Source organism: Microcaecilia unicolor, chromosome 2 (assembly GCF_901765095.1).
Source record: "Microcaecilia unicolor chromosome 2, aMicUni1.1, whole genome shotgun sequence".
NCBI lineage: Eukaryota > Metazoa > Chordata > Amphibia > Gymnophiona > Siphonopidae > Microcaecilia > Microcaecilia unicolor.
The window spans coordinates 182,846,911-182,868,809 of NC_044032.1; the positions used below are offsets into that span (position 1 = coordinate 182,846,911).

At 43.1% G+C, this 21,899-nt stretch overlaps 1 protein-coding gene across 1 annotated transcript in view; it reads left to right on the forward strand.

The window, feature by feature from the left end:
* The first annotated feature begins 979 nt into the window (after positions 1 to 979).
* The window catches only part of SNX24 (sorting nexin 24), a 349,428-nt gene continuing 328,508 nt past the window's right edge, over positions 980 to 21,899 (forward strand). The window contains exon 1 of the mRNA XM_030193543.1: positions 980 to 1,117. Within this exon, the coding sequence (XP_030049403.1) occupies positions 1,058 to 1,117 (60 nt within the window). The 5' untranslated portion in view covers positions 980 to 1,057. The remainder of the gene's footprint in view (positions 1,118 to 21,899) is intronic.

A 21,899-nucleotide genomic window follows, 5' to 3' on the forward strand; every position in this document is an offset into this window, starting at 1 on the left:
GCTCCTCCTACTTTTCTGCAGTTGAGGGAGGTGCCCCACTGCCCTACCCTCACTGTCTCCAGTGTATTTTACTGTTTAAATTTCTTTATTGATGTTACATAGAAACAAAGTATAAAACATATGCATTAAACATTTGATGATAATATGGAAAAACAAGAAGTGACAGCAAGGAAGTCAAGTAGTACACTGTACATATGCTGACAAAGGTGACCATTTGGCCTGAAATTGATGTAAAAGATTAGATTTTTTTTTTGGCAATATATGCTTCCTATAGGTAAGGCAAAACAGAATTCCACCAGGAAGCTGTGTCAAGCCTTTCCAGGAATTAAATGCAGTCTTAACAGCAATAGCAAGTAAGATATCTAATAAAGTGGAGTCAAAAGAAAACATAATTATCTCAATAAAATATGTTTATATTGAATAGAGTTCTGAATAGGATAGATCATAGGTGCCAACTTTTCGAAATTATTGGAGGTGCTAACCCCAATGGAAATAACCTCTCCCTGGACACACAAGGAATTTTCCTCAATATTGGGGGGAGGGGGTGCTCAAGCACCCACAACACCAGCTCCTATGGGATAGACTTTATGGACCAGATAGAATTCCCGTAATTTTGAGAGTATTTATACGTCTCCAGTGTATTTTAGAAACCAACCAACCAACCAAAAAAAAAAAAAAAAGGCAGAACTGGGGGAATGAATGAGCCGCATGCCAGCAACGGAAGAGACACACCACTAGCTCTGGAGATGGCGGGGACTCGGAGTGGAGTGGGGAGGAGGACAGAGAGAGATTCGGGAAAATAACTGGGGGGGGGGGGGTGACTACTGACGACTAGCCACCTCGCCCCGAGCCAGCTAATCTGACACGAAGAGGTCACGTGGGTGCGGTGCCCTGGCACGCGCGCTCTTTGCGTTCGGGCTCCTCTATTACCCCTGTATAATAATTAGGGTCGCTTGGTAAGAGAGGAGACGGAGTCTACGGGTGGGGAGAGGGAGTCCGCCTGTGTTTGCGTCATATAGCCGTGCGTGTGTGGCGTCTGTGCGCTGGTGCCGGCGGCATGGAGGTTTTTATCCCGTCCTTCCGCTCGGAGGAGAGTGACTTGGAGCGAGGATACACGGTAGGAGGGAGTGGGGCCCTGTTGTGGGTGTATCAGACAGTGGGCGTTGGGTTTTCTAATGTTATGTTCTCCGGATTGTGCCAATGGGCACTTGTACGTTTCAGCCGTAGTGCTCTTGTATCTTCTCACGTTCCCTCATCTCCATATGCTTTCCGGGCGGAGGCGGAGTCCTGATGTACAGTTCTGCCGCTGGTCTTGCCAGCCTACAGATGTGCTGCTGTATGTGCATCTGGTTGGCGCTGAAATATTAGCATAGCGCTACCTTGTAAAAAAAAAAAAAAGGTCACCTTGATGTTTGGCTGCTGGGCAGGGTGTGCTTTCCCACCACCAAACCCGTTATTATCTACAAGGTGCCCTGAGTGGGGGCGAGAACGTGCTGGCGTTTTGCTTTCAGATTTCAGTTGCAGCCTTATGGAATGTTTTGTTTACACTGGGCATTGATTAGTGACTTGCTGAACTCTAGTTTCTGCAGTAACCATGTCATACCATGGGTGCATTTTTTTTTTTATCCAGACCCTGTTTCTTCAAGCACCGTACTGGCATTGGTTTTTAAGAGTGAGCATATTTCATAGTAATAAGTTACTACTAGTTCTAGAGTATTGGCTATTTTGGAACGAAATTATTTAAAATAACAATCGGGGTTAACATATCGCTGCTATTTTACTTTATTTCTGTCTTGAGTTTAAAAAGTTGCTTTCCCACTTTTTCTCCTGGCAGTGTGTTTCTATGTATGTACAATGGTAATTAAAACCACATATTTGTTAACCAGAGCATTTTGATCGCTTATGAAGAAATTCATTTTCTGTCACTTGATGGCAGACGGAACCAAGTTACAGATTTTGGTGAGTTTGGGTGGCCTGATGTTCCTGCAGCAGTTCTGGATTTTACTGCTCGACTGCAAGGCCTGTGGCTGGTGTGACACTTGTAGAAGAGATCATTGTCTTCTTTGATCATTTTGCAGCAGTACTTAATGACTGATTCTGAGATGCACGTCTAATGGACTTTGAAAAGAGTCAGTCTTATGCCTTTGAGGATCATTGCTGTGGTGGCTTGGCTGAGGGGGGGGGGGGGGGGGGGCTTTAGATGTACTTCTGTCTTCAGGTTGCAGTGTACTGGGCTCAGGCTCGGTCTCCAGTTGACTGGATGGGAGTGGTAGATGGATGGTACCTCAGGTTGTTGCAAAGCAAGGCCTATAGTTCAAGGGCCGTGGTGGAGGCTAGTTATATCTAAGCTGGAAGGAATTAACGGGAAGGAATTCAAAGTTAAGCTAAAAGTCAACTATTTTTTTTAAGACTGCTTTTAAAACTTAGCGCTTATTTGCCTGTTTAATAGCCATGCTTTAATCATTCTCATAATAAAACTCTAATCTCTTGTCCTATTTGTTTTGAATGGGTTGCAAACTTTGTAGAGCATGGATCTTGTGGCTGTGATATTGAATGGCCAAACAATATGACAAGGTAGTTGCAAAAACTATATGGAGTGTTGTTGCCAGTAGGAAAAGAAAAGTACAGTAATGCTTTTCTATAGAAATCATTGCTGAGACCTCCTTCTAGGTACCGTGTTGAGTTTTTCAGGTTACATTTCCAAAATGATATAGAGTAAGAGGCACCCCAGCACAGGGCTGCATAAAAAAAAAAAAAACAGAAAGTGAGAACAAAAGTTTTCAGTATCTACGCTTCGATTGATATGCTAGGGATATTCAGATACAAAATATTAGTAATGAACAAAACACAAAATTCTTCTTGGAGGAACGGAAGAAGCTCTAAAACAAGAGGTCATATGAGACTTAAAGGGGAGGGGGTAGACACTGGAGTAACAGAATACATTTCTTCACAGCAAGAGTGGTAGAGACAGGAGCAGAATTGGAATTTAAGGAAACATTTTATTTATTTTTTTAATTTATGTCAGTTTATATACCGTATCTTATTGCTAATGCAAGACATAACGGTTTACAATTTATAAAAGAAACAATACAATATGTACAGGTTGGACAAACATTAGAACTCCAGTCATTACAGGAAAGCACAGCAAAACCACAAACTAGCTACATAAGATGAAAAACAGTATAACTCATGATTTAGTATACAGGAAAGCACCGCAAATACAAGATTAAGTACATAATATAATCTACACAGACAAACAATACAGTTTTGATTTAATATATATTACAGATGCCCATTTATAACCTTTCGTCCATTATTCTAAATTCTGTTCTACATAATTGATAAAATAGAAGGTTTTCAAAAGTAAACGTAGAGGATTCTCACGAGAAGAAGTGAAGGGGAAGCTGGAGAGCACTAGGTTTTGGCAAGTCAGATGGAAGTAAATGGGGCTCTCCTTACCTAGTGTTATTTTCTAGGTCAGTGGTTCCCAAATCTTTTCTAGGAGGAATAGTCCTCAGCCAGTTGGTTTTCAGGGTTTCTATAAACCTTACTGGGGATCTTACAATACAGGTTTGTGAATTACTCTTCTATGCTTTGTGTTCTTACATGCTGTTTGGCTGCTAAAAATACTCTTAAACCAGTATAGAAAAGAGTGATTTTTTTTTGTTCTCTTGCTCACTGTTCAGAAAATGTTTGGCATAACATTTGTATACATATTGGCAAAGCAATATACGTCGTTCAATAGATAGGTAGCCTGTTTGAATATTGCTCTTCCTCGGTGCATCTAAAAGACATATTTTTAGTTGCATTTAGAGGAGATAGCCTGGGCATGTGTTTAGTTTAGGAAAGTAACACACCAGCTCTGTATATTGTGCTGTTGGGATACTTCTCCCATGGAAAAGTCAGTAGGAACTTTGTCCCTGTAGCAAGGCTCAGAGTGTTAAATAAGCGCATTTGTTTCGAAACTTGTTGCAGAGTCTGCAGGGAACAAAAATGTTCAAAGTTGACCACATTCAACATGGACCTAAGCCCAAACGGAACTTTCCCATTGATGTTCTCTCAATCTCTCTCTCTCTTAATCTCTCTCTCTCTCTCTCCTCTCCCCTCTCCCCTCCCCCCTTCTTTTCTCCCAGTCCTGTCTCGGCTGGGAATTCTGATGGTTTAAGGAGGTTTCTGACCCCAGACACAGCCCTAGCTCTGCTGTAATTCTGCTTTCCTTATTTCCCCACACCCCTCTATAACAAACTGGGCTCAGAATTTACTGCCCCACTACCAGTTGTGACAATAACCAATTTATAGACTATCAACACAGCTCAACACCTTAACAGTATCAACATTAATAGATTGATTCCTTATTTCACCAGAAGACTAGGAGAAAGGGAAGGATTGTACAGAGGCTGAAAAGAGTCTGAGGAGAAAGCACAAAGTTAAGACAAGGTGGATCCACACCACTTCCCCACAAAACCTGTGGCTCACTGCCCATCCAGAGGTGAGCCAAGGGGCTGAGGCATTTGAAAGTGCATATGGCCAATGGGAAGCTTTCCTCCAGTTTGGCTACCATACCGTAAGTAGCCTGAGTGGGCAGCATAGAAGGGAGGAGGAGGCAAGCTCATCCACACCTCCCCCAGCACCCCACAGGGCTTTATTGCAAGTGTGGAGGGCCAGGGAAGAGAGGAGGCATGGGTGTTTGCCATGCATCTTTCTCCCCCCCCCCCCCCTCCACGAAATGGGAAGGCCAATCAAACCCATCACATGTGGCAGACCTGATACCTAAATAACACTCTGAAGCTTGTAGAATATCACTACGTTTACTAACCAATCAAAAAGTACAAGATATCTACCATTGACGATGTACTGGAGTTGTCTAAGGAGGGAAAGCCTCAAATAAATGTTGGGACCCTCTGTTGTTAATATAATAATCAACTTGAGGGAGGCCAACACTTTCATCACCGCTGAAAAACCTCCTGCTTTTAATATTGCTAACTCTTCAACGAAGCTGTTAGATTCGATATGCAAATAGACTTATCTTTTCAGTCACCCAGTAGTCTGCTGAGACTCTAACCACTGCCCACGGGTTTTTTTTTTTCCAGCCGGTGGAGAGAGAGAAAGAGAAGTAGCAGTTCATTGGAGCTAGGAGTAGTTCTCTGCGATGTCCCTCCCGAAGTTTGTAGTGGTTGTGGCAGAGAGGGAGGACATGACCCAACATGAGATGCTCTCCTCCTCATTTGCATGAGCTGATGACTAGCAAGTGGGGTGAGTGTGTATGTGCACATAGCACCACTGATGCTACTACTACTACTTAGCATTTCTATAGCGCTACTAGGGTTACGCAGTGCTGTACAAGTTAAAACATGGGGAAGGACAGTCCCTGCTCGAGAGAGCTTACAATCTAAAGGTAACAAACTATGTAGTCAGTGTAGTCAGTGTATCGTGAATGGGGAAGGTGGTTAGGCGCCAAAAGCAAGGGAGAAGAGATGGGTTTTGAGTAAGGAATTAAAGATGGGTAGGGAGGGCGCATGGCGTATGGGCTCGGGGAGTCTGTTCCAGGCATAAGGTGATGCGAGGCAGAAGGGACGGAGTCTGGAGTTAGCGGTGGTGGAGAAGGGTACAGATAGGAGTGATTTGTCCTGAGAGCGGAGGTTACGGGTGGGGACATAGGGGAAGAGGAGGGTAGAGAGGTAATGGGGGGCTGCTGATTGAGTGCATTTGAAGGTCATTAGGAGAAGCTTGAACTGAATACGGTAGTGAATCGGGAGCCAGTGAAGCGACTTGAGGAGAGGGGTGATATGAGAGTATCGGTTCAAGCGGTAGATAAGACGTGCAGCGGAATTTTGGACAGATTGAAGGGGGGATAGGTGGCTAAGCGGGAGACCAGCAAGGAGAAGGTTGCAATAGTCAAGACGAGAGGTAACGGGTGAGTGGACGAGGGTTCGGGTGGTTTGTTCAGAGAGGAATGGGCGGATTTTGCTAATATAGAGGAAGATGCTATGGGGGGAGGTAATGCAAGAGGAGAGGAGGGAAAGCCAGGGAAGGGATTAGCTGGATTTGTGTGTGTGTGCTGCATTGGATATGTGGAGAGAACTGGGGAAGTGTGAGGGGAAGATGTATAAGGGAGTGGACTTGAAAGTGGTATGGTGAGTTGGGCATCTTGGGGAAGGGCTTGAGAGGATGAAGAGAGAACAAGAAGGTCTTGCTAGGGGTTGGGGACAGAGCTAAAGAAATCCTGTAAGGTATCCCCCTGGATATGGGGCAGAAAAAACAGGGGATTCAGGATAGTTGAGGTATGAAACTCCTGGAGAGGTCAAGCAGGGAGAATGCTTTGTGGGGAGTCAGGCCTGGAGCAGAACGTAGTATATAAAAGTGTACTGTAGACATCCACTCTCATTTCTTTCTTTGGCTATTTCATTACATTTTCCACAACAAAAATGTTGCCTGTTTTAACGGGCTTTACGGCTTGTTGTATATAAAAGAAAAAATAGAAAAAAAATGAGAATTCAAGCAATTCGATTAGGAAATACGTTATACTTTCTTAGACCTCAAATTAATGAGGGGGAGTTATGAATTAGAGAAGTTATCAATTAGAAAAAAAAAACCAAAGGCTGACAAGACTCCAAGTATATTATCCCGTTATTTCAATTGTTTTAACTCTAGAAACGATTTCAGATATTCCAGTGAGAAAAAGGTGTATTTCATCTGACCCCATTTGACTACGCATTTAAAAGGATATGCTAAGAAAAAAGAACCACCAATTTCTAGTGTCTTTTGTTTCAAAGCAAGGAAAGATTTCCTTTTCAATTGGGTCTGTTTGGTCATATCAGGATATATCCAAATTTTTTGACCTACAAAATTGAGTTTTAGAGTTTCTGAAGTAGAGTCTTAAAACCGTATTATAGTCCTGCTCAAAAACAAATGAATCAATCAGTGTAGCTCTGTCTATTATAATTTCGGAGGATTGCTCCAGTATGGCAGATATATTTTGAAGATCAAGAATCTCATTTTCCACACCTCCCGTCTCTCCTCTGAGTTTAGGAATATAGTATATCTTATTTACTGGGGGAATAGCATCCTGAGGGATTTTTAATACTTCATTCAGTTCACAAAATTATCTACGGTGAAGCTCCGGGATACATGACAGACTTGATCGACCTACCAACTAGAAACACATCCGAATCAACACTAACGTACCTAAATCTGCACTACCCAAGCTGCAAAGGACTCAAATACAAATCAGCTTACGCATCCAGTTTTTCCTACATAAGCACACAACTGTGGAACGCATTACCAAAAGCTTTGAAAACTATGAAAGATCACTAAAAACTAACCTGTTTAAAAAGGCATACCCTACCGATCCAACATAAATGCCTGATCTTTGCAACAAAACAAAACTAAAGAACGTAATGGACATAACACAACTATTCCATTGTACGATTCCTTAGTGTGGCTGTGCCACATGAATTTTATCTTGCCACAACATCACGTTGTATTTGTTTACACCGGAGTCTGTAACGCCTCTCCGGTACTATGTAAGCCACATTGAGCCTACAAATAGGTGGGAAAATGTGGGATATAAATGTAACAAATAATAATAAAAAAAAATTTTCAAGAGATGTCCAAAAAGTGGCATGTCGGCATTTGGACATTTATCTCACAGAAATGTCCAAATCAGTATTATCAAAACCTCTTTTTGGACGTCTTTCTCTGAAGTCCGTCAGAAGGACGTCCAAATCTCAAGGGGGCATGCCAGGGGAGTGTTCAAGGTGGGACTTGGACGTTCCTAAGACATGGACATCTTTCAACAATAATGGAACAAAATAAAGACGTCCAAAGCTAAAACTTAAACGGTTTGAGCTAGACCTGTTTTTATTACAAATAGCTGCAGTGGGAATTGAACCCACTTCCCCAGGATCAAAGTCTGCTGCAGTAACCACTAGGCTACTTCTCTACTCCACACAAGAGGTGCCCCAAATGACCAGATGACCACTGGAGGGACTCAGGGATCACCTCCCCTTACTCCCCCAAATCACAAAACATTTTTCCAACAGCACTTTCAAAAGGAAAAGAGAAACTTTTTTGTAGAAAATGACCTTTCCTGTTCTGATTTTGGATGTTTTACAAAAAACATCCACATTCAGACTTAGATGGCATATCCAAAAATGCCCTTTCTGTGTTTGACTTGCCGAAAGTCTCAAGGAGCAACAGTGGGAATTGAACCCATGTTGCCAGGATCAAAGCCCACTGCACTAACCATTAAACCATTTCTCCTCTGTTTTGGACCTTGCATTTGGACGTTTTTTGTTCGAAAATGGACCAAAAAAAAGGACGTCCAAATCACAGGATGTCCTTGGCATTTTCGAAATGAAAGATGGATGTCCATCTTTTTTCGAAAATGACCTTCTCCCCACCTCTGAATTTGGACGCCTTTGTAAAACGTCCGAATTCCGACTTAGACATTTCTTTCGAAAATGCCCCTCTAAATAAACTGAACAATATAATTGTGCTTGAAAGTGATTGTCCAGCTATCTTGAAGAATGAACAGTTATTGTGATTGTTACAAACTCACCAAAGGAATTTTCTGGATCAGTCTTGATTGTAAGTATCTAATCACAAACTGAGATACCTCCTTTATAAATAGCAATAACGATAACAAAAAGCCAAATAAATCTGTTGGCATCATCATCATATATTATAATGATCTTGAGCCATACTAAAGTTGCACTGATAGTCACTAGGGGGGTCCTTTTACTAAGTTGCGCCAAAAGTGGTCTGCGCTGTTGTAGACGCATGTATTAGATGCATGCAAGTCCATTTTTCAGTGTGCCTGCAAAAGCCATTTTTTGGTGGGCTGAAAATGGGATGTGCGGCAAAATTAAATATTGGCGCATGTCCATTTTGGGCCTGAGATCTTACCGCCACCCATTGACTTAGCAATAAAGTCTCACGCATTAACCAAGTGGTAATCGTCTGCGTACATACAATGCCGATTATTGCCCGGTTAGCACTGTGTGCCAGAAAATTTTCCGGCAAGTGTAGTAGACGTTCGTAAAAAATGTAGGCGCTTATGCGGCTTAGTAAAAGGACCCCAAGATATGAACCATCTTGGTTTGAAAAAAAATATATATATATGTAATACACGAACCAGAGTTACCCCCTATATAAACAACAAGTGAAGTAATGAAGTAGAAATACTGTCATCTCCAAAAAAATTATGCCAGTTTTAAGTCATAATGAGTTTTGTGGCATTGCAAAATATATAGTCTTGAATCTTATTGGAATCCACATATTCAGATGTCAAACAGGTATATTTTTTGCAAACATTACTAATTATAACTAAATCGTCACATCTGACAGTAATGTAATAAGCAATTCAATACCGTTTCACCTACATTGAAGTCATTAACCATAAAAACTGCTCCCTGGCTCTGCTAGCAAGTGAACGGCTTGCCGACATCTCATACTTGTTAACAAAACTTAAAAGTGCATATGTTGAATTGAAGTATTTATCAGAAGCACGGCTCTGACCAATATATACTTATGATAAATCATGCTGTAAAATAGTGAGATATATATTGTTTCGGCTCTCTTATCATTCAGACAGAAAATCGCATCAAAATCATCATGTTTCAACCTTTTCCATTAATTATGGCTGAGCTGACGCTAATGAGGGATATAGGGGACAGTCTTTGAAACAGCCTGGGAGGCGAAACATTCATGTCGGGATGCTGGGTTCCCCGTCTGGCATTTTTCTCGTAAGATGAGTACAAAATAATTAAAGATTAAAATACTTAAGGCATATTAAAGCTTGTTAGCTGGGTGTACCGATGTTCCTTGCCAAATCCAGAGGCCACTACTCCATCCTCATCCTCCTCGATCTATCCGCCGCTTTTGACACTGTCAATCATGATTTACTTCTTGCCACACTGTCCTCACTTGGGTTCCAGGGCTCTGTCCTCTCCTGGTTCTCCTCCTATCCCACCGCACCTTCAGAGTTCACTCTCATGGATCTTCCTCCACCCCCATCCCACTATCTGTTGGTGTTCCCCAGGGATCTGTCCTTGGACCCCTTCTCTTCTCAATCTACACCTCTTCCCTGGGCTCCCTGATCTCATCTCATGGTTTCTAGTATCATCTTTATGCTGATGACACCCAGCTGTATCTCTCCACACCAGACATCACCGCGGAGACCTAGGCAAAGGTATCGGCCTGCTTATCCGACATTGCTGCCTGGATGTCCAACCGCCACCTGAAACTGAACATGTCCAACACCAAGCTCATTGTTTTTCCACCAAAACCCACTTCTCCTCTTCCTCCACTTTCTATCTCAGTTGATAGCACCCTCATCCTCCCTGTCTCATCTGCCCGCAACCTTGGAGTCATCTTTGACTCCTCCCTCTCCTTCTCTGCACATATCCAGCAGATAGCCAAGACCTGTCGCTTCTTCCTCTTTAACATCAGCAAAATTCACCCTTTCCTCTCTGAGCACACCACCCAAACTCTCGTCCACGCTGTCATTACCTCTCGCCTTGACTACTGCAACTTACTCCTCACTGGCCTCCCACTTAGCCATCTAGCCCCCCTTCAATCCGTTCAGAACTCTGCTGCACGTCTTATATTCCGCCAGAACCGATATACTCATATCACCCCTCTCCTCAGGTCACTTCACTGGCTTCCGATCAGATACCACATTCAGTTCAAGCTTCTCCTTCTTACCCACAAATGCACTCAGTCTGCTGCCCCTCACTACCTCTCTACTCTCATCTCCCCTTACGTTCCCGCCCGAAACCTCCGTTCACAGGACAGATCCCTCTTCTCAGTACCCTTCTCCACCACCGCCAACTCCAGGCTCCGCTCATTCTGCCTCACCTCACCCTATGCTTGGAACAAACTTCCTAAGCCCTTACGCCAAGCCCTCTCCCTGCCCATCTTCAAGTCTTTGCTTAAAGCCCACCTCTTCAATGCTGCTTTCGGCACCTAACTCTTACCTTTCAGGAAATCTAGACTGCCCCAATTTGACTGCCCCTATCGGACTGACTGTTCACTTGTCCTTTAGATTGTAAGCTCTTTGAGCAGGGACTGTCCTTTTATGTTAAACTAGCCGTTGAGCCCGTAAAAACGGGCTGGTATAGAGGTTTTCCTCCCCCCGCGGTCACCACCGCTCCCCTCCCCCCCGCGAAGTCGCCACCGCTCCCCCCCCCTCGAAGTCGTCGCTGCCACCCCTCCACCTGGTCAAGGCCCTCTCTTCACTTCTGAACTTACAGATCCATTCGCCTGAACGCAGCAACGCACATCAGCTGAGCTGCCCCTTCCTTCTCTCCCTGTGTGTTTCCCGCCCTCGCTGACGTTACGTCACAGGAGGGCGGGGCCACAGGCAAAGAAGGAAGGGCTCACTGCAGCTCAGCTGATGTGCGTTGCTGCGTTCGGCGAATGGATCTGTAAGTTCAGAAGGGAAGAGAGGGCCCGGGCCGGGTGGAGGGGTGGCGGCGGCGACTCCGAGTGGGGGGGGAGCGGTAGCAACCTCGGCGGCGCAGTTTCCCTCTCTGTCCCGCCCCCCCCCCCCCCCCCCGTCATCACGTATTGACGTGGGGGCGGGACAGAGAGGGAAGTCTCTACTGCGCATTTGCGAGTGAGTACGGTCACTCGCCGTTTATATGTTTGATTGTACAGAGCTGCGTAACCCTAGTAGCGCTTTAGAAATGTTAAGTAGTAGTAGAAGTAGGTGCAAGATAGCCTTGCAATAGTGGTTATACACTAGCAGGTTGCACTGCTGGCGTCATCCAATTTAAGTGGAGAGACAGTGTTTAAAAATATTTTTCTATATATGGAAGAAAGTTCTGTGCATTAGAGTATGCTTTAAGAAGATAGGTTGTATTTGAATGGTGTGGGAGTGAAGGCATTATATTTGGATATTTTCCTACTGAAAAGTTTTCCTATTTTTGTGAACTCTGTAATACCATAAACAAACATATGCAGAAGGAAAAACATAAGCTCATTTATTTTCAATTACTGGTGACTATGTGGAGAGAATAAGGAATTAGGACATGATTTCATATTTTGGACCTCGAGTCTAAGATGCCGTAGAATGTATGCCGTACCTACTTTCCACGGACATTGAAACTGGCAAAAAAGTGTGTTAGAATCGAGGTAATATTGTAATTTGGGCTAATTCCACTGTGAAAGTTTCAAACTGAGCTGCACTGCTTTCTTATTGGCTGTTGTGCATATTGCCAACAGTATGTGTTGCTATGGCAGGACTAGATCAATTGTTGGCAAACACTAGGGCGCAAAGTTTAGGGGAATCCTATCAGGAAGTTGGGACTGACACAACTGTCTGGCCTTCATGTTTTTTTTTTTTTTTGTAAAAGGTATTTTTTTTAATTGAAAGCCAGTGTCAATTCAATACACTACGAAGTGGCACAGTATTAACATTAGTGATGAAAAACAATGCACTGTTACAACACTCTAAGGGTACTCGACAATCTGTTAAATATACTGCCAGATCCTGTGCAATTTGCACACCAAGCCAGCTCTGAAACCTAGACTGGACAGTTCTCCAAAATGCAACAGCCTTTCTACAGTCCCACCATATGTGACCCATAGTTCTTAATGTTCTAGTCACAAAGGGATTGGAAAGAATTACATGAGATATGCTCTGAATGCTTTACCCACTTGCTATTGAGTGCAAAGGTGAGAAGCATAGTTGGGCAATCTCCAGGCTCTGGACTTTGCTGTTTGTAAATTCCCAGCTTCTCCAATCTCAGAATCTGACAGTACTCTAGTTCTGTTTGGAGTGATTGTTGAGTCAAGCAGAAAGCTATTTTGTCTCCTAAGATGCTGCTACTACTCCCATTTCTAGTGACCTATTAGTCCTGTCTTGTGCATTTTCTGCTGAGAAGCAGTAAGCTAGAGAAGCAGTTCGTTGTTGCCCTATTTTACAGGGGATCATTTTCAAAGCACTTAGACTTACAAAGTTCCATAGGTTACTATGGAACTTTGTAAATCGAAGTGCTTTGAAAATACGCCTCACAGTATTCCAGAGAAGAAAACAGAAGACATCAAAGGACATAAAGGCAGAGGGAAAGGATGGATGGAAAGAGAAGGAGCTAGTACAAAGGGCAGGAGAAGAAGATGATAGTTGAGAGGAAAGATATTGGAGAGAGAGAAAAAGCATTCTTTGATGTTTTCTGGTATTCAGTCATTGATAGGGTCTGATGCACTTTGCAAGGAGGAAGTACTACCTGGAAGTTACAGGAAAGGTACCTTAGTGCCTAAAAAGTCATTTCATGGCCTTGCTGAGTTTAAAGGGGGTCTGGACAGATTCCTGAAGGAAAAGTCCATTGACCGTTATTAAATTTTGGGATTTTGCCAGGTTCTTGGGGCCTGGATTGGCCGCTGTCAGAGACGGAGTGCTGGGCTTAATGGACCTTTGGTCTTTTCCCAGCGTGGCAGTACTTACGTCATGTATGAGGAAATTGTAATTTAAATATTCTCCCTTAATCCCTCCCCAGCAAACTTCTACCTTTTCTGGGGAGGGGACATAAAATACCTAAATTTCTGGGTCTGGTGAAAATTGCAGGAGGAATACTTTTATCCAGATATGTACCAGCCATAGGCAAAAATTTTCTGTCGACAAGCTGGACTGAATAGGACAAAAAGAAATTGGGTGATGTCCTCTGGCACCGGGACAGAACAGCTTTCCCACAGGCCAATGCAGAAAGTTGCAGGTAGAGCCGTGTGCAGATGTCTGCTTTTACTGTGATCCTAGCTCGTTCGTTACTATGGTATTAAGTGTGTACAGATTTTATGTACATAGAACTTGTGTGCAAATTGTTGGGGTGGGGAGAGGGGGAGTCTTCCAGATGCATGCACACAAAGGTTTTTCAGTAAGCACAGCTTCTTGTGTGCATGTTGGAACAAAACCGAAAGTGTCAGTACACATCAGTACCCATTCTTCTGCACATAAATATGAGCCTCGCAAAATTTTCTTGCACATAAAAATTTTTGTGAGACCAATGTATATATTTTTAAAAATTTATTTTCATGAATATATTTTAACATACCTCAAGCACAAAGACTTGATTTGAAAGATGTTACTGACAATCAAGAAAAAAAGAGATAACGAAAGCACTATTGAAACTAAACTCATTAAACTTTGTAAGAAAATCAAATAACCTCAAATATAGGAAATAAGAAGAAAAATTGGGGGGGGGGGGGAATCACAATACTTATGGGTTCAAAGAAGAAAACTCATAGGACAATAAGGAAATATAGATAGGAAAATTCTTAAATTGTCTGTAGATTTCACAAATGCCACATAACTACTTTTCTGTTAATGAACCATTTGAAGGTTATTAGTACATCAAACGGAGTTGGGTGTTTCATTGCTTTCAAAAAATTCTAAAGATGTTCAGGGTCCAAAAGAACATAAGTTTTACCAAAATACTTCATAATACATCTGTAAGAAAATGTAGGTAAAAAAAAAAACTCTCTCCCAAAACCACAAGTTGGTATTTATAAGCCAAAGAGGCTTTGCTTCACAACTGGGTGGTGCTACAGAGGTCACAAAATACCATAACTTTATGACCCAGAAAACTTATATCCCTGTGATGGAAATACTACTACTACTACTTAACATTTCTAGAGCGCTACTAGGGTTACGCAGCGCTGTACAATTTAACAAAGAGAGACAGTCCCTGCTCAAAGAGCTTACAATCTAATAGACAAGTGAACGGTCGGTCCGATAGGGGCAGTCAAATTGTGGCAGTCTGGATTCACTGAACGGTAAGGGTTAGGTGCCGAACGCAGCATTGAAGAGGTGGGCTTTAAGCAAAGACTTGAAGACGGGCAGGGAGGGGGCTTGGCGTAAGGGTTCAGGAAGGTTGTTCCAAGCATAGGGTGAAATACAAATAGAGGATCCAATTTTGAACATGCTTCAAAGCAAAGGAAGCAATAGTGGTCACGTCAGTAACATCTGGACCAGATTTCTCCAAAAACCTTGTAAAGTTGAACCTAGTCTCAACAATCTCCTTACCTGCCTCCTGAACACCAATATTGCTTCAGTCCACATAGCAAGCTTTAGTAATAGGTGGTATCAAATCATGTGGAACCTAAAATATTTCTTCAGCACCCCCCAGTAGTGATAAAACTGGAGATTTTGGAAAGTTATTTAGGGGCCCTTTTACTAAGCCACATAAGCGTCTATGCACGCCCAGCGAGAGCCAAAATGGAGTTACCACCCAACTACTGCGTGGCTCTTGCAGTAATTTCATTTTTGGTATGTGTCCGAAAAATGATTTTTCGGATGCACATATTGGGCATGCGCAGGTTATTACCGCCTGGTTACCACGTGAGACTTTACTGCTAGGCCAATGGCTGGCGGTAAGGTCTCAGACCCAAAATGGACATGCGACAATTTTCATTTTGCAGAATGTCAATTTTCAGCAAAACTTTTTAAAAGGCATTTTTTTACAGGTGCGCTGAAAAATGATTCTGTGTGCGCCCAAAACACGCATCTACACTACCGCAGGCCATTTTTCAGCATGCCTTTGTAAAAGGGCCTCTAAGTCTCAAATTTAAGCAACAATCATGATTTTCCAGCACCTCTAATTTTTGGTGTATGTTTAGATTCATCATCGTTGCATAAGAGTCTTCATCTGAGATTCCAATCCTTGAAACCTTCCTTCCTTCCTTGTTTTAAAGCAACCGCTTCACATTGCTTAATATTTGCCTGAACAAAATTAGTGGTGTCCAGACTTTGTCCATAATTGTGTTTCAACAAGGATTGCTCTAGGTCTCCTAAAATGTCTCACATATGCACAGGCTTGTGACTCTGGGCAAGTCACTTAACTCTCCATTGCCCCATGTAAGCCGCATTGAGCCTGCCATGAGTGGGAAAGCACGGGGTACAAATGTAACAAAAATAAAAAAAAATAAAATATGATCTAATATAATTTTCTTAGGTATTTTCTTTGACCTTCAACAAGATTTTAAATGAGCCAGTCTTCTCTTGAGCACCAGCAAATATTAAACCTTGTGCACTCACCCCATTTTCTGAGGCTTCAATAGCTAGAGCACTGTCCTGAGCTTTCTTACTCCTGAAGGGAGTATCTAATAGCGTTCCACCTTGTGGAGGCATAGAAGTAGCCCCTGTGGCATCAACTGTTCAGGTTGATTCTTTCCCAGTTGAGGGACAGTATCACAGCACTTGGGTCTCAGCATGATGTCATGAATGCTTGAAGCTACTGCTCCTCCAGCTTGTTCTGGCTCCCGAGTTTTGATTCCAGACTTCAGCAGGACAAAGCCCTTTAGGTTTGGTGAAGTAGTCCCGAAGACACCGACTCAGAATACAGTTGCCAGACTGATATATTAGAAGTCAAAATATGATCATGTGACACCATTGTTCTTGGATTTGCACTGGCTTCCAGTGGAATTGCGGATTAGCTGTGTTTAATGTTTATAAAACCCTACATGATAATTTTCCTTTGTTAATCAATCTGTTGGGTGGGCAGGTTGGAACTTGAAATCATGCTAGATTGTTGCTGCATTTTCCATCGTGCAAAGGTATCTGGTATAAAAGTGTGCTTCAAGGTTCTTATTATTGTGCTGTTGAAATGTGGAATTCTTTACTCTTAAATATTCACAAGAGTTTATCGTATATTGTTTTTCATAAGAAAGTTAAGATGTGATTGTGTCATTTTAATTAGATGAGATTTTTATAATTTGGGATGAGATGTTGTATGTGATATCTTTTTTTTTTTCCCTAATGTAACCTGCTCTGAATCTGGATAAGAGATTTGGCTGGATATAAAACTCAAGTAGTATAGTCTTCCCCTAGCGCTTCAACATAATGATATCGCCACAGTTAGCCAACAGAGTTGAGAGCATTCTACCTGTGCTGCACTTCACTCTGCCATCTTGACCCTCTTGTGAGACTGATATTTATGCGCAGAAAAGGCACCAATATGTGGACACTTTTTTTTTTCCCCCCGATGTGCTCACAAACTCTGTTAAATTTTAAAAACTGACATTGAAATCTTCTTAGCTAACTCTTGTATGCTGTCCTGAACCTGGTGAAAAATTTCTTGCATTGGCCATGTGTCAAGTCACTGTTTTCTTCTGTGCATTGGCTGGAGTCCTTAATGGCCTCATTACCATACATTTTAATACAACTGCACTCTTTTCCCTTCTGCATTGATGGGCCATTAACATTCAGGCTTCTGCATTGCCCTTCCAGAGCTCCAAGAGGCACTGTAAGTTAGCCACTGTTAAGTGTGTGTGTGTGTGTGTGTGTGAAATTTTTCCCTTTCCTCCAGAAATGTATTGCTTCTTTTTCTACCTTGTAAAAATGCTTAAATGCCCAGGTTTAAATTTCAAGAAACATTGTAGTCTGACTTGCTAAAACTTCCACTGCCAAAAAAACCTCATTTGCGTAGAGGAATACATCTGATTCAGTGTGTTTGCTACCAGCAAAGTGTTTTGTAGTGATAGCCAAAGGAAAAAAAATACAATGTAGTTCAGTTTTTTTTGCATAAAAATATTTTGAAAATAACCCTCTCCTCTCTTCTGAACAAAAATAATCTTTCACTCCTTGAATCCTTAGTCTCATCCTCTCAGCAGCTCGTCCATGTGTTAATCTTGGGCTGCACTGGTACAACCTTTTTTTAGTGGGGGGGAGAAGGTGATTACATATTTTTATATAGCTAATTCAGGGTATGGTAAACGCCATATTTCTGTAGTTTCAAAGTTGAAAATGTCTATACAAAAATCCTGATTTTTGTTTTTTGGCATTTTTGAGTGTTTAATACATGAATTCTTAGGAAAAGGATTCATTTGTTTTTGAAGATAATTTACCTCCTGGAAACTGGGGCAAAAGATTTTGACCTGCTCCCCTTTTCCCAGGGCTGCATCTTTAGAGTTTTTGGCACAGATGGGCAAGGTTGGAGTGTGGGTTGGGGTGGGGTCTCCTCCCCCTCCCTGAAAAGTGAAGGTGGCACTGCAGCACCTCTTTGAAGCAGTGGGAGCAGGCTTCTCTCTAGCCTGGGTGTTGGGTGCCAAACTTTGAAGATCAAACCACACATTGCTGACTGACTAAACTGTCCCCTAACCTTTCTCTGGTACTTGCCTTAGGTAAGAAAAGCACTGCAACAGATTTGAAGAAAATGTCTTCAAGGCGAGGCAAACTTCTGAAAAAAAAAAAAAGTCAGTTGTATCCTTGAGAACCTAATACTGAAAAACTTTAATCCTTATTCAGTATTGAAAGCTTTCCAAATTGTGTCTACGCCAACACAGAGATCCCCTTATGCATGGGAAAACAGCATTCTCTGAATGTTACTCTTTTTGGAATTTAAAAGTAAAAGTGGAGAAGGGAGGGACGAGCAGGGGGTAGAAGGATGACATTGTTCGCCCAGGAGCGAGGGTGTAAGAACAGCAGGCGCTTTATTCTAACCCTGCATAGTATTAGATTATAGGGGGTAATATGTGCATCTTGAGAGGCTGCTCATGACATGAGGCAGATCTTTTTTTCATTGCTGGCAGAACCAAATTGGCAAAAGTACCTCATTTAAAAAAGAGACTTACTAAAAGCAATTGCTGATACATTCTTTATCTTTTCAGGGCTAAGGACTTCTAATACCCCATTTTTCAAATGAGTTTTTGCAATAACTAGATAACCATGTTGTGCCCTTTAGGAGCAGAGTGCTCAAAACTCATCTGGGTGGTTGGTTGTAGCTTCCAAAAGACCCCTCTGGCAGCCTCTCAAGGTTCGCTTTCTTTTGTTTGCTTAGAAAAGGTGGAATCTGGACCTGATAAAATGTTGTTTGGTCTGCAAGGTGCTCCCCCAGCTTATTTTATCATATCAGTGGAACACAGTGTTTCACCTTTTAGCTTGTTTGCTGATGCCCAAAGCCTGCAGATAAGGGGTGCGAAATAATGGAGTACAGAAGAGTGAGAGAGCACAGTAATTATTTGTGACTTGTCAGGAGGGAGCCCTTTCCAGCCCTCTGGTGATTCTGATCTGGGAGCTCTGCACAGTTGTGGGAGCTGGAGGTGGCCCATGTCACAGGGAGCCTCCCCGTCCCTACTGAAATTGCCTTCGTTTGTCATGCACTGGGCATGCCAGCTCTGCACAATATCATTTGTTTGTAAATGGGTCTGGCCCCAGAGCCTCCAGGCACATTCCTCTTTATCTGACTCCTGGCCTGCGATTTGTCATGTCTCTGCTTCTATCAGTGCATTTTTAATTTTAATAGGTTCCAACGGTTTGCTGGTGGAAACAGAGCATGTAAACTGCAGGCTCTGTGGGGGTATCTCTGGATGGCACTTTGCAGGGCAAAGGCTTTGCTACTGATGAAAGCCAAACATTTTTTTAAGGTCCTGAATCCTTCATGAGCAAAACTTTTTCTCTATCTAGTATTTCTTTTTCTACCATCTGTCTCTCCCCAGTTGTGTGTCTCCCTTTTATTGTCCCTGGTGTCTCCCCTATTGCACCCGCCAACATCTTTTTTTTTTTTTTTTTTTTTTTTTGTTCACTACTACTACTACTACTAAACATTTCTAAAGCGCTACTAGGGTTACGATATCCTGTTCTCACTCTCCCTGCTAGACCTCTTACCATCTTTTACTCTTTCTGGGTTTCTTTCTCTTCCCTGCTATCTCCTCCCTCGGTTCTCTTCACTCTCCAGCTTCTCCTTTCAGGATTGGAGTTTGAGGTGCCCATGTTGATTGTTTTTTCATTTCTTTGCTCTGCCTACTACTGCTGGGCATCTCAGTTGTTCAGTTGAAAACTTGAGGGCGGCCATTCCCTTTGTAACCTGGTCCTGCTATCCTTGGTTAGAAGGGGCGCGAGAGGCACTGCATGTATTTAACATTACTCAATCTAGTCCCGTCAGCTCATCCAGTCAGGAACCACATGACACTTAGAGGATTACAAGAAACTGGAACAGGAACATTTATTAACTTCTTAACTGATGGTTGCCACTGCATTGGTTTTAATAGAGTCCAATTATGAATCGTATTGCTTTCCAGGTGATATATATTTTTTTGTTACATTTGTACCCAGCGCTTTCCCACTCATGGCAGGCTCAATGCGGCTTACATATTGTATACAGGTACTTATTTGTACCTGGGGCAATGGAGGGTGTCACGTTTCCTGGCTGTTCTGAGCTGGGCACTGGTAGCCATCTTGGATTCAGGTTTATTCCAGGGTTTGGCGGCCATCTTGGAGGTGGCAGCTGCAGGAAGGAAGCCCTTATTTGGTTGCAGGGTGTTCCTGATGGGGGCTGCCATCTTGTTTTCAGCTGTACCTGGTTGAGCCAAATTCCTTCCTATTTAAGGCTCTGCCCTCAGTCTATCAGTGCTTTGGCTTCTACTCGGTTCGCTGACTAGTAGCAGTGCTTCAGATCTACTTCTGACGGATACCTGGTTCTGACCTTTGCCTGTTCCTGGACCTGCTTCTGACCGCTGCCTGGTACTGACCACTGCCTGTTCCTGGACCTGCTTTTGACCGCTGCCTGGTACTGACCCCTGCCTGTTCCTGGACCTTCTAGTGACCGCTGCCTGGTGTTGACCTGTTGCCTAGCCCTGGTTTGCTGTGACCTGCTGCTTGGTCTAACCCTGTGGACTTTGTGCTGGACTTTGTTCTCTCTGTTGCTGGCCGCCTGAACTCAGGGGCTCAACTCCTGGGGAACGGCGGGAGGCACAGAGAGGACTCAGGGTTTTGGCCGACAGCCTGGTGAGGGTTTCCTTCATCGTGTTCAAGGGCTCACCTATCCGTGGAGAAATTACAGGAAGGAAACCCTCACCGGGCTGTCGGCCAAAACTCTGAGTCCTCTCTGTGCCTCCCGCCGTTCCCCAGGAGTTGAGCCCCTGAGTTCGGGCGGCTAGCAACAGAGAGAACAAAGTCCGAGTAGAAGCCGAAGCACTGATAGACTGAGGGCAAAGCCTTAAATAGGAAGGAATCAGGCTCAACCAGGCACAGCTGAAAACAAGATGGCAGCCCCCATCAGGAACACCCTGCGACCAAATAAGGGCTTCCTTCCTGCAGCTGCCACCTCCAAGATGGCTGCCCTGGCCTAACAGCCCTCTCCAAGATGGCCACCAAACCCTGGAATAAACCTGAATCCAAGATGGCCACCAGTGCCCAGCTGAGAACAGCCAGGAAACGTGACAGAGGGTTAAGTGACTTGCCCAGAGTCACAAGGAGCTGCCTGTGCCTGAAGTGGGAATTGAACTCAGTTCCTCAGTTACCCTCATGCCTGTTCTTAGTGCTGGACCAACTTTTAACTCAGCTTTCACTCATAGCTGGATGGCCTGACATGCTTCTCTAAACTTTTCTGATGCACAGCAGCATTAATCGTTCCATTAACGGTAACAAACCATCAAGTCCTGATACAGGAAAGCAGCCCCATACCATATCATCTCTTCCACCTGCAGAGATCCTATTTTGTCTTTACAGAGAATGCGGTGATGGTACACATAGTTCTTTCCTCTTTACTGACAGTGGTTTCCCTTTTCATATCGACCAACCAACCGGTTTATCTTCTGGCCCTTTCTTGAAAGAATAGTTGTGGCCAAGAGGTGCTACATACTCCAGGATGTTTGAGTTTTGCTATATTATCTGAAAATGACAAATTCCTTTCGTAAATTGGACTGCCTTTTTATGTTGCATGGAGACCCCAATCAAAGGGGAAGTAGCATTTAAAGCTTTCTGGTGGGTAAAGGAAGGTTTTGGAATGGCTTACTTGCTGAGCAAAAAGACAGTGCTTTCCAATTTACAGGCTCACTGTGTCAGGACTGTGGACCAAGAAGGCAGCCACATGGCCATTGCTACATTCTTTATTAAGCATTATAAATTAAATTATCTACTGTCATGTTCTCTGTATGTTTCTATATAAATTATACCTGAGCAA